The sequence below is a fragment of the Lithobates pipiens genome, unplaced genomic scaffold, assembly GCF_037356315.1.
Source record: "Lithobates pipiens isolate NorthernLeopardFrog02 unplaced genomic scaffold, aLitPip1_a1.2 Scaffold_30, whole genome shotgun sequence".
Classification (NCBI taxonomy): Eukaryota; Metazoa; Chordata; class Amphibia; order Anura; family Ranidae; genus Lithobates; species Lithobates pipiens.
In genome coordinates, this window is record NW_027507791.1 from 61,413,744 (window position 1) to 61,425,602 (window position 11,859).

At 44.1% G+C, this 11,859-nt stretch overlaps 1 protein-coding gene across 1 annotated transcript; it reads right to left on the reverse strand.

Moving 5' to 3' along the window:
• Positions 1-9,008: 9,008 nt before the first annotated feature.
• LOC143942223 (ribonuclease H-like) lies at positions 9,009-9,422 on the reverse strand. The gene has a single exon (XM_077463474.1). It carries the CDS (start codon positions 9,420-9,422, stop codon positions 9,009-9,011), a length of 414 nt encoding a protein of 137 aa, XP_077319600.1.
• Between the last annotated feature and the right edge of the window lie 2,437 nt (positions 9,423-11,859).

The following is an 11,859-nucleotide window of genomic DNA, read 5'->3' on the forward strand; positions in this document are numbered from 1 at the left end:
GCGATTTTGTGTCATTTTGGACCCATTTTGGGGTAAAAGGGCCGGGGGTGCAATTTTGTGTCATTTTGGACCCATTTTAGCATAAAAGGGCCGGGGGTGCAATTTTGGTTATTTTTGGACCCATTTTGGGATAAAAGATCCGGGGTGCAATTTTGGTCATTTTGGACCCTTTTTGGGGTAAAAGGGCTGGGGGTGCGATTTTGTAGCATTTTGGATCCTTTTCGGGGTAAAAGGCCCGGGGGTGCGATTTTGGTCATTTTGGATACTTTTCGGGATAAAAGGGCCGGGGGTGCAATTTCGGTCACTTTGGACCCTTTTCGGGGTAAAAGGGCCAGGGGTGCGATTTTTTGTAATTTTTGACCCATTTTGGGATAAAAGGGCCGGGGTGCAATTTCGGTCATTTTGGACCTTTTTCGGGGTAAAAGGCCCCGGGGGTGCGATTTTGTGTCATTTTGGACCCTTTTTGGGGTAAAAGGGCCAGGGGTGCGATTTTTTGTCATTTTTGACCCATTTTGGGATAAAAGGGCCGGGGGTGCAATTTCGGTCATTTTGGACCTTTTTCGGGGTAAAACGCCCGGGGGTGCGATTTTGTAGCATTTTGGATCATTTTCGGGGAAAAAGGCCCGGGGGTGCGATTTTGTGTCATTTTGGACATATTTTGGGATAAAAGGGACGGGGGTGCGATTTTGTGTCATTTTGGACCCATTTTGGGGTAAAAGGCCCGGGGGTGCAATTTCGGTCATTTTGGACCTTTTTCGGGGTAAAAGGCCCGGGGGTGCGATTTTGTGTCATTTTGGACCCTTTTTGGGGTAAAAGGGCCGGGGGTGCGATTTTTTGTCATTTTTGACCCATTTTGGGATAAAAGGGCCGGGGGTGCAATTTCGGTCATTTTGGACCTTTTTCGGGGTAAAACGCCCGGGGGTGTGATTTTGTAGCATTTTGAATCATTTTCGGGGAAAAAGGCCCGGGGGTGCGATTTTGTGTCATTTTGGACATATTTTGGGATAAAAGGGACGGGGGCGCGATTTTGTGTCATTTTGGACCCATTTTGGGGTAAAAGGCCCGGGGGTGCAATTTCGGTCATTTTGGACCTTTTTCGGGGTAAAAGGCCCGGGGGTGCGATTTTGTGTCATTTTGGACCCTTTTTGGGGTAAAAGGGCCGGGGGTGCGATTTTTTGTCATTTTTGACCCATTTTGGGATAAAAGGGCCGGGGGTGCAATTTCGGTCATTTTGGACCTTTTTCGGGGTAAAACGCCCGGGGGTGCGATTTTGTAGCATTTTGGATCATTTTCGGGGAAAAAGGCCCGGGGGTGCGATTTTGTGTCATTTTGGACATATTTTGGGATAAAAGGGACGGGGGCGCGATTTTGTGTCATTTTGGACCCATTTTGGGGTAAAAGGCCCGGGGGTGCAATTTTGGTCATTTTGGACCCAGTATTGTACACTGCAAATCCCAAAGCCCATAGCTTAAAGTCCAAAGCCCATTGCCCAGAGCCCACAGCAGGAAGTCAGATCACAAAATATAAAATAAAAATTGAGATTTGGAGGAATCTGAGATTGGTAAAAATCACTTTCTTGGGTTAAGAACACATACTTTAATCAGATAATTTTTTAACCAGTTAAGGATCAGCCACTGAAGTTGTACTGCGGCAGGTTGGTTCTTCTGGGCAAATCACTGTCATTGTACGCCAGGCGTGCGCAACCAGGGCGATCGGATTTGTTCCAGAACCGATCAGTCTCCAGGCCCAGGCCAATGATTTCTGGGCTGGACCTTGGCTCCATCAGGAAGTACGGTCAATATCAGCTGAAAGGCAGTAATGCCACGTGATTACATCATCTAATGCCACACCTCCAAACTTACTGAGATGGAAATGAGGGACACCTTTTAGCAAAGGTATGCAAGTATAGGACACACCCCGTGCCACACCCCCTTAACCACTTGCCAACCGCCTCACGACGATATACGTTGGCAGAATGGCACGGGCAGGCAAAGTAACGTACCAGTATGTTACTTGCCTCCCACGGGCGGGGGGGCGCATCGTGCCCCCCCAGTGCCCAAGGCGGTCAGCATTGTTGCGGCAGTGATCCATGCTAAGGGGGCAGGCAACTCATTCGTGGCCACCCCCTCGCGATCGCTCCCGGCCAATGAAACACTTCCTCTGCTGCTCTAATGTAAACAGCGGCAGAGGAAGTGATGTCATCTCTCCTCGTGGAGCCTTTTCGTTCCGGCTCCCATAGAGAGAAGACGTCCAAAGTGAGTTGCACAACACGTACAGTAGAACACTCTAGGCACACATTTTACCCCCCAGTCACCCCCTTGCACCCCCTGTCACAGTGTCACCAATAGCAGGTTTTTTTTTTTTTTACTGTTTGGTGCATTGTGACTGTAATAACTGTTAAGGCAGTTAGATTTAGCCCCCTTTAGGTCTAGGAACCCCCCTAATAAAGGTTTAACCCAGTGATCACCCCCCGTTGCCAGTGTCACTAAGCGATCCCTTTTCTGATTAGTGTCACAGGTGACGCTAGTTAGGCAGGTAGGTATTTAGGTTCGCGCAGTTCCATTAGAACTTTTACAATTACAAAAAGAAAGTGTAAAAAAACCCACAAAAAAATATAAAAACCAAACCAAATCGTTTTTGTTTTATTGTTTTCTCTCTCTCTCTATTCTCTCTCTTCTCTCTCTCTCTCTCTCTTCTCTTTCTATTATTGTTCTGCTCTTTTTACTGTATTCTATTCTGCAATGTTTTATTGTTGTTATGTTTTATCATGTTTTCTTTTCAGGTATGCAATTTGTTTTATACTTTACAGTTTACTGTGTTTTATTGTTAACCATTTTTTTGTTTTCATGTACGCCATTCAGCTGCAGAACAGATTTATTTATCTTAACACCAACAGCATTTGCTCCCATGATACATAAAGCCGTGACTCCAGCGCTGTCGGAGGTGATTTCACCACCGCAGTTAAAAAAAAAAAAGAGCATATATGCTGAAGCATGGGGGCAGCAGGGGCATAGGAGTGATTTGCTTCTACCTTTTTGAGGGAGGATGCCACCATGCTTCAGCATATATATATATATATATATATATATATATATATATATATATATTTAGGCACAGATTGCGTTAAAAAATTTGTTCTTTTTTACTAGGTGTTTTTTTTTTTTTGTATTTACTTTGCAGGTATGGTAAGTCTTACTGTTATACTGTAATGTTACTTTGTTTTATTGTTAACCATCATTTGCTTAGCATGTACGCCATTCAGTTGCAGCGCGGATTTATTTATCCTGACAGCAACAGCGTTTGCCCCCACGATATATAAAGCCGTGACTCCAGCGCTGTCGGAGGTGATTTCACCACCACTGTTAAAAAAACAAAAAAAACAAAAAAAAGAGCATATATGCCGAAGCATGGGGGCATAAGGGGTGGAGGAGCAATTTGCTCCTACCTTTTGAGGGAGGATGCTCCCATGCTTCGGCATATATAAACGGTGCATGTATGCCCATCATTAGAAGTGGGTGGATGAAGGGAGGTATTCTAATGGTGGGCATACCCACCGATCAATCTCTTTTTTTCGATTACAATATATGGCCAACTAGGACCAGCAACGTACTGGTATGTTGCTAGACTTTGAGTGGTTATACCAGAATGATGCCTGCAGGTTTAGGTATCATCTTGGTATCATTCTTTTCAGCCAGCAGTCAGCTTTCATGTAAAAGCAATCCAAGCAGCTAATTGGCCTCTAGAATGCTTTTATAAGCAGTGGGAGGGAATGTTCCCCCCTTCCACCGTGTTCCATGGTTTTCTCTGGCTCTCCTGTCCCAACAGGGAACCTGAGCATGCAGCCGGTGATTCGGCCAGCTGACCATAGAGCTGATCAGAGACCAGAATGGCTCCAATCATCTCTGTGGCCTAAGAAACCGGAAGCTATGAGCATTTTATGACTTAGATTTTGCCGGATGTAAACGGTGACATTGGGAAATTGGGAAAGCATTTTATCACACCAATCTTGGTGTGGTCAGATGCTTTGAGGGCAGAGGAGAGATCTAGGGTCTAATAGACCCCAATTTTTTCAAAAAAGAGTACCTGTCACTACCTATTGCTATCATAGGGGATATTTACATTCCCTGAGATAACAATAAAAATGATAAAAAAAAATGAAAATGAAAGAAACAGTTTAAAAATAAGATAAAAAAGCAAGAAAAAAAGGCACCTCTGTCCCCCCCCTTCTCTCGTGCAAAGGTGCACGCAAGCGTCAGTCTGGCGTCAAGTGTATACAGTAATTGCACCATGCATGTGAGGTATCACCGTGAAGGTCAGATCGAGGGCAGTAATTTTAGCAGTAGACCTCCTCTGTAAATCTAAAGTGGTCACCTGTAAAGGCTTTTAAAGGCTTCTAAAAATGTATGTAGTTTGTCGCAGCTGCATGTTTGTGCGGAATTTTAAAGCATGTCGTGTTTGATATCCATGGACTCGGCCTAAGATCATCTTTTTTATTTCATCAAACATTTGGGCAAAATAGTGTGTTTTAGTGCATTAAAATGTAAAAAAAAGTGTTTTTTCCCCAAAAAATGCATTTTAAAAATCGCTGCGCAAATAAAAAAAAAATGAAACACCCACCATTTTAATCTATAGGACCTTTGCTTTAAAAAAAAATATATAATGTTTGGGGGTTCAAAGTAATTTTCTTGCAACAAAATTTTTTTTTTTCATGTAAACAAAAAGTGTCAGAAAGGGCTTTGTCTTCAAGTGGTTAGAAGAGTGGGTGATGAGTGACATAAGCTTCTAAATGTTGTGCATAAAATGCCAGGACAGTTCAAAACCCTAGCAAATGACCCCATTTGGGAAAGTAGACCCCCCAAGCTATTTGCTGAGATGCATGTCGAGTCCATGGAATATTTTATATTTTGCCACAAGTTGCGGAAAAATTACAAACCCTTTTTTTCCAGCCTGGCTACATACGGGCCCCCAAAAACGAAGCACCGCCTTCAGGCTTTCTAAGGGTGTAAAATTTTGATTTCACTCCTCACTGCCTATCACAGTTATGGAGACAATGGGATGCCCAAATGGTACAATCTCCCCCCCCCCCCCAAATTACCCCATTTTGGAAAGTAGACACAAGCTATTTGCTGAGAGGTGTGGCAAGTATTTTGCAGATCACGCTTATTGTCACAAAGTTTTGAAAATTGAAAAAAACTTTTTTTTTTCTTTTCTTTCTTCATTTTCAAACACAAATGAGAGCTGCAAAATACTCACTATGCCTCTTGGCAAATATCTTGGGGTGTCTAATTTCCAAAATGGGGTCATGTGGGGTTTTTGTGCCATCTTGGCATTTTATGGCCTTCAAGACTGTGATAGGTAGTGAGGAGTCAAATCAAAAATGTAGCCTTTCCTTCTCTGGGCTGGCTGCTCAGCTTTTGGCTAATTGCCAGCTCTCGTCTCTTTCCTCAGTTACCAACTGTTCCTGATCATGCTCATCTGACCTGCCTACTTAAAGCTGTCCAGCTCACTTCATATTTGCCTTCGCCTTGGTCACATCACAAGAAACCATCTCCTGCGGTTCTGTTTAAAGACTGAATTGCTGACATCCCTTCTGGCTCCTTATCCTGCTTGCTGTTGTTCCACTTGGATCCCTGACTTCTGGCCTGGCTGATTACCCGATCTGGTTATTGAACTCTGGCCTGGCTGACTACTTGATCTGGTTACTGGACTCTGGCTATGCTTTGAATATGCTTACTCTATTTACCTTTTTATTTTTATTAATAAACAAGTGTGATTTAATTGTACTTCTGTCTCTGTCTGAGTCATGGTTTCTGACAGTCTGCCTCTCCTTGGTGGCCTTCTGGATATGTTGTAAAATTTTATTAGCAAAACGCCACCTGAAGTTTACTAGAAAAAGTACACCAGGAATGAACTGCAGTCACATATAGGCTTGGCTAGACTAGAATGCAGTGGATATATATATATATATATATGTAGGAGACTGGGGTGTGGACTTAACCCCCTGAGCCATAATGGGTATTATAATATATATTATAATATGGCTCTTTTTGCTGACGGCGCTGTGATTGGCCAAAGCATGCAGGTCATAGTGCATGCTTGGCCAATCATCTGATAGAAATGCACTGCACTCCCGCAGTGCATTATGGGCCGCTACTCGGCGCTCAAATTTGGTGCAAATTGCTCATAATGTTTGTTTTTCAATGAACAGACAAACAGCCAATATTCAAGTCAAACTCATGTTCAACCCGAACAGAAAGCTCATCCCTAGTGGAGAGGTAGGAGAACATCCTTGGTTCCTTAATACCTTGGGGTGGAGAGTTAGGAAGGTATCCTCAGTGCCTCAATACTTTGGGGTGGAGGGGTAGGAGGGCTTCCTCAGTGCCTCAATACCTTGGGTCGGTGAGGTTGGACATCTTCAGTTCCTTAATACCTTGGGGTGGAGAGTTAGGAGGGCATCCTCAGTGTCTCAATACTTTGGGGTGGAGGGGTAGGAGGACATCCTCAGTCCCCTGATACCTTGGGGTGGAGAGGTAGGAGGGCATCCTCAGTTCCTTAATTCCTTGGGGTGGAGAGGGCATCCTCAGTGCCTCAATACTTTGGGGTGGAAGGGTAGGATGGCTTCCTCAGTGCCTTGATACCTTGAGGTGCAGAGTAAGGAGGGAATCCTCAGTTCCTTAATACCTTGGGGTGGAGAGTTAGGAAGGTATCCTCAGTGCCTCAATACTTTGGGGTGGAGGGGTAGAATGGCATCCTCAATGCCTTATTACTTTGGGGTGGCGAGATAGGAGGGCATCCTCAGTGCCTCAATACTTTGGGGTGGAGGGGTTGGAGGGCATCCCCAGTGCCCTGGTTCTTCAAGGTGGAGGAGTAGAAGAGCTTCCTCAGTGCCTCCATACCTCGAGGTGGAGAGATAGGAGAACATCCTCAGTTCCTTAAAATATTGGGGTGGAGAATTAGGAGGGCATCCTCGGTGCCTCAATACTTTGGGGTGGAGGGGTAGGAGGACATCCTCAGTTCCTTAATTTAATACCTTGGGGTGGCGATTTAGGAAGGAATCCGTGATGCCTCAATACTTTGGGGTGGAGAGGTAGGAGGGCATCCTCGATGCCTCAATACTTTGGGTTGGATGTTTTGCTTGCGTCTATCTAGCAAGGTTACTTTGTGGTATAAGCAAGGAAGCGGAGATTTCTGCAGTATGTAAATGTGCTTTTATTATACAAAGATGCTGTACATATAAAACTATTACAATCTTAGGAATACAATACAAGACTGACAGATATCTGTAACAAGCAAAATGCCTAGCAAATGAACAGCATATGCTCTATAACAGTACAAATACACGTAAAAGTTACTTACTTACTGACTTGTGTCTAGCTTATGCCTGAATCCTCCTTTTATGTGTCAGGCTGTTTACCATAGTTACCAAACAACAGAAAGCATACATGTTTACTGTAGCTGTGTAAACAATGGACTGTTAAAACTGTCAATTGAACACACCAATGGTCAGAACAAAGGGGAAGAAGGGGCAATACACACCAATGGTATCTACAGTACATACCCATTGTATGCAGCAGCATTTGTTTGAGAAATCTACTCAAGCCAAAACCTGACAGTAATCTATGAGCAACCACTTTTGTATAATGGTATGTCTGATTAATAAAAAAAAAGCATATTTTAACAAACGCAACACATTCCGACCTAGATTTCTTTCTTTCAGGCTCCATACAGAAAATCATTTCATTACTAAGAAAACTCATTCAAAACATAAATTTTCCTTGAATGCAACACCTCTCATATTTCTGTCATTGAGACTGTGTTTCAGTCTTTAACTAAAAAGTTCATTAGAAAGTCCATTCTAAAGTTCTTTAGAAACAAGTCCCTTGTAATACATCAAAGGTCTTGTTCTTCTGTCATTCTTTCCATCATGTAACCACTTTTCTCTGGTCTTTCTATGGATCAAATCGGAGACAGCCTGTGGAGGGGAAAACAAAGCGGATTATCTGTTCCTTCCAATAATACATAAACAGTAGATTCAAGCCCTTCAGCTACATTCTCTCCTCTAAATGGCTTCTTGCCTGGATATCTGACTAACACTTTGCCCCCTGCCTGTACCCACTTCTGACCCTCCCAAAGAACATCAATAGGGAGGAGAGTAAATATACTGATATTTCCCAGAAGATCACTGCTTTTTATTTTGGAAGGTTTGTTATGTAGCCTCACTTTCCACTCTTGCCAAGAAGTATCCACTAACCAGTCAGAGTCCCAGCCACTGTCTTGAAGCTCATCTGCCAATGCAAATATAACTTCAAACCTTCCAGCTGTGGAATCTGTGCCCCAGCCCCTACCATCCTCTCTAGAATTTAACAACATCACTTCCTGTGTAAGGACCCGATCCCACTCCCTTAGTGTATGTGTGGGTGTAAGTTTACGTATCTGGTCCTTCAATAGCCTGTTGGATCTTTCAATCAAACCAGCTGTCTGTGGATGGTATGGGATGTGGCACACCAATACACTCCAGAATATTTGGCCCACTGCTGTACTGTTGATCCGGTGAAGTGTGAGCCGTTATCACTTTGTACTTGTTTGGGACAACCATAAGCAATGACAAGTTTCTTGGGCAGTTGAAGTGTTGTGGCTTGATCTGCACATTTTCAAGGATGAACAAACATAAGTCCTGAATAGGTGTCCACTGCAGTGCAACAATATCTCAGTCCATTGTTTCCCCGGGGCAGGGGACCGATGAAGCCAATCTGCCAGATCTCTGCAGGCCTCTCACCCCTCTTAACCGACCCGGTGGAGTACTTTTGCAATGGGCATTTTCACACTTCTACACACACTATACAGTTCCCTATTACAGTCTTTATCATGTCCATGGATATAGGCAATGTTCTCTGCTGTGCCCATTCATATTTTGCTTTCTGCCACAAATGTCCAGATTGCTTGTGGGCCCAGTTGGCCAAGTTCATCAAGACAGGATCAATTGGCACAACTGCTTTCACTTTGGCAATTTAATCTGCAACTCTGTTATAGTTCTCAAAGTCTGGTACTAGGGGCACATGTGCATCAACATGCCCCACTTTTATGGTGCAGGGGTGGACTTCCTTCAAGATGTAGTCCCAGACTTCCTTGCCTCTCCACACCACCTTTCCCTGAATCATCCATTCATTGGACTTCCACGTGGCCATCCAAGTTGTCAGTCCTTTCAAAACCGCCCAGCTGTCAGTGTTGATAGTGACATGGGAAGAAGGATCCTCTTGAAAAGTCATCACTACAGCTTTCAGCTCTGCATACTGACTGGACCCTCCAATTCCGGTCTCCGGCAGGACTGTGTCTGTACTTGGGTTGTAGGCTGCTGCTGTCCATTTACGCCCAGACGAGGTGACTATGGCTGAACCATCAGTGAACCATGCTGACTCCTTCATGACTTCTGACAGAGACTCAAAGGGTGGAGCCTCTTGAATGGAGGATGACTGCAGCACAGGAATTTCTTCTTTTGGCCAGGTGCTGGTAAAAGTTACAAGCCCTGACAACTGTTTTGAAATGTCAAAGCTGCAATACCCCCTCCTGAAGTGCTGTGCAGGCCCCAAACAGGTACTTCTCTAGGGGAGTGTATCTCTTCTGTGCCCCTATCATGGGCCAAAATCCAATGGGTATTGCTCTTAGTCCTTTCTTTTAATTTGGCTGCCACAGACTCCAAGATATGGTACCATTCTGCTCCACTACACCCAGCTGAAATGGTACTCCTCGTCTCAGAGATCCTAATCCCTGATGCTGCAAAATAGCTTCTTTAGAAGCCAGGAATGCAGTCCGCTGCTCTGAATGTCTGGTGACATTATATATAGGCCTCAGAGTCAGTCCAAGATGTGGGATGAACGATCTCCAGAACCCCAGAACTCCAAAGATCTTCTGTGCCTCCTTTTTGGTAGTAGGGGGCAACAGCCCCTGGATAGTTTGCACAACTGTCTCTGGAATTTTCCTCTTTTGCCTAGATCCACATCATTCCTAGGAATTTCACCTCTCTGGTAGGTCCTTGAACTTTGTCTCTGTTGATAGCCCACCCTCTGTTCTCCAAGTGCTCTATCAGCAGGTGCAGTACTTGAGTTACATCTTCTTTTGTCCCAGAGATCATGATGTAATCAATGTAGTGAAACAAACAGCGACTTTCAAACTCAGGGTACTTAAATCTTGGGCAATCAGTCCATGACAAATCATTGGAGAATGAAGATAGCCTTGCGGAAGCACAGTGAAAGTGCACTGGCGGCTGTCCCACACCATAGGAAACTGGTCTTGACTGGGTCTATCAAAATTGAAAAGAAAGCATTAGCCAGGTCTATCGCAGCATGATATTCTCCTGCCTTTTTAGCAATTTTCTCAACAATTGAGATCATATCTGGTACAACTGACTTAAATTGGGGTGCCACTTTGTTTAGACTTCTGTAAGCCACAGTCATTCTATATGTCCCATCAGGTTTCTTTACTGGGAACACCGGAGATGAGAAAGGACTTGCAGCAGGTCTAAGGATCCCTACTCTCAACAGTTCTTATATGGTCTCCCCAATTTCTTTGTGGTCTCTTGGAAGTATGTACTGCTTGAGACAGACTGGCTTCTCTGGTGGAGGAATGACCAGATCCTTCACCGCCCTTATCAGATACGCTTTATCAGGATACCCGAATGTGAATGTACCTCTTTCAGTTTGAATTGACTGACCTTGAAGTACATCCATCCCAAGAATATTTTCGAGTAACTCTGATACCAAAACATTTGTCATAAATCTTGATCCCTTGCCAATAGCCAATTTCACTTGTATCCTAACTGCTGGTATAGTTTGACCTCCTTAACCTCCTACATAAATCAGTTCTCCTTTGTGATGGGAAGGATTTCCTTGCAAAAGTGTAACTTCGGCTCCGCTATCAACTAAAGCCATTACACACTTAGGAGAAGATGACTTCCCCCACCATACAGTGACAGGTGCATATGGGCGTGGGTCTCTTGCTGTCACTGCCCTCACTGCTATTACAGGAGACTCACCTTCCCTTCATAAAGGATAAGAAACCTCCAATCCCCTTTTCTGATTCTCTCTAACTCCTCCCCAGGATAAAGGGGTTTGGGTTCTTGTTCAGTTTTGGGAATTGGTTTGGGGCTAACAGGAGGGGTCTGTTTCCTTTAAGTCTAGGCTGATGTTATCTCCACTAGGAGTAGTGTTTCTAACCCTGACAGTTTTCCCTACTAAATGTTTCCACCTCTTAAGCATTTCTGCAGTAGAAATGTCATCTCTCTCATCATTAGGTACTCCAGCCTTTAATAAGTCCACCCACATTTCTTTCCTAGAAATAACTAGCCTGGTTTTCTATTCACCTCCTGTCTTCTCTACCCCATTCCATTTCTTCTCTGTTCTTTTCTGCTTGTATTCTTCCTGTCTGGCCTTGACCTTATCTACTGCCCTGACAGGTTTTGTTTTAGTCTCCTCTAGCTCCCCCAACTGGCTTAAAATTGTTGTGGTTTCATCAATCTTGCTGTTTAATCCCAGGCCTCCCAACAAGGACAATAATGGAGCCCTGAGATTAAATGGTGCCAATTTCATCAGCTTAGAGCGCAGAGCAGACGTAAAGGGTTCCAAATCGGGACCCATACATTCTGGCAATGTATTTAATCTGGTTATACAACCCATCTTGCGTAACCTGGAAATACTCTCTCCTATTGATCTCCAGGAGTAGGTATCTTCCAGGTCAGTAGGACTAGCATATACGCGGACTATTCCATCTCTCATGAGGTCTAACAGTGAAAAATTCACACTAAACTCTCTGGCTTTTTGCATTGCCTGACGCAATTGTGGATCATGGGTTAACACTCCCATAATT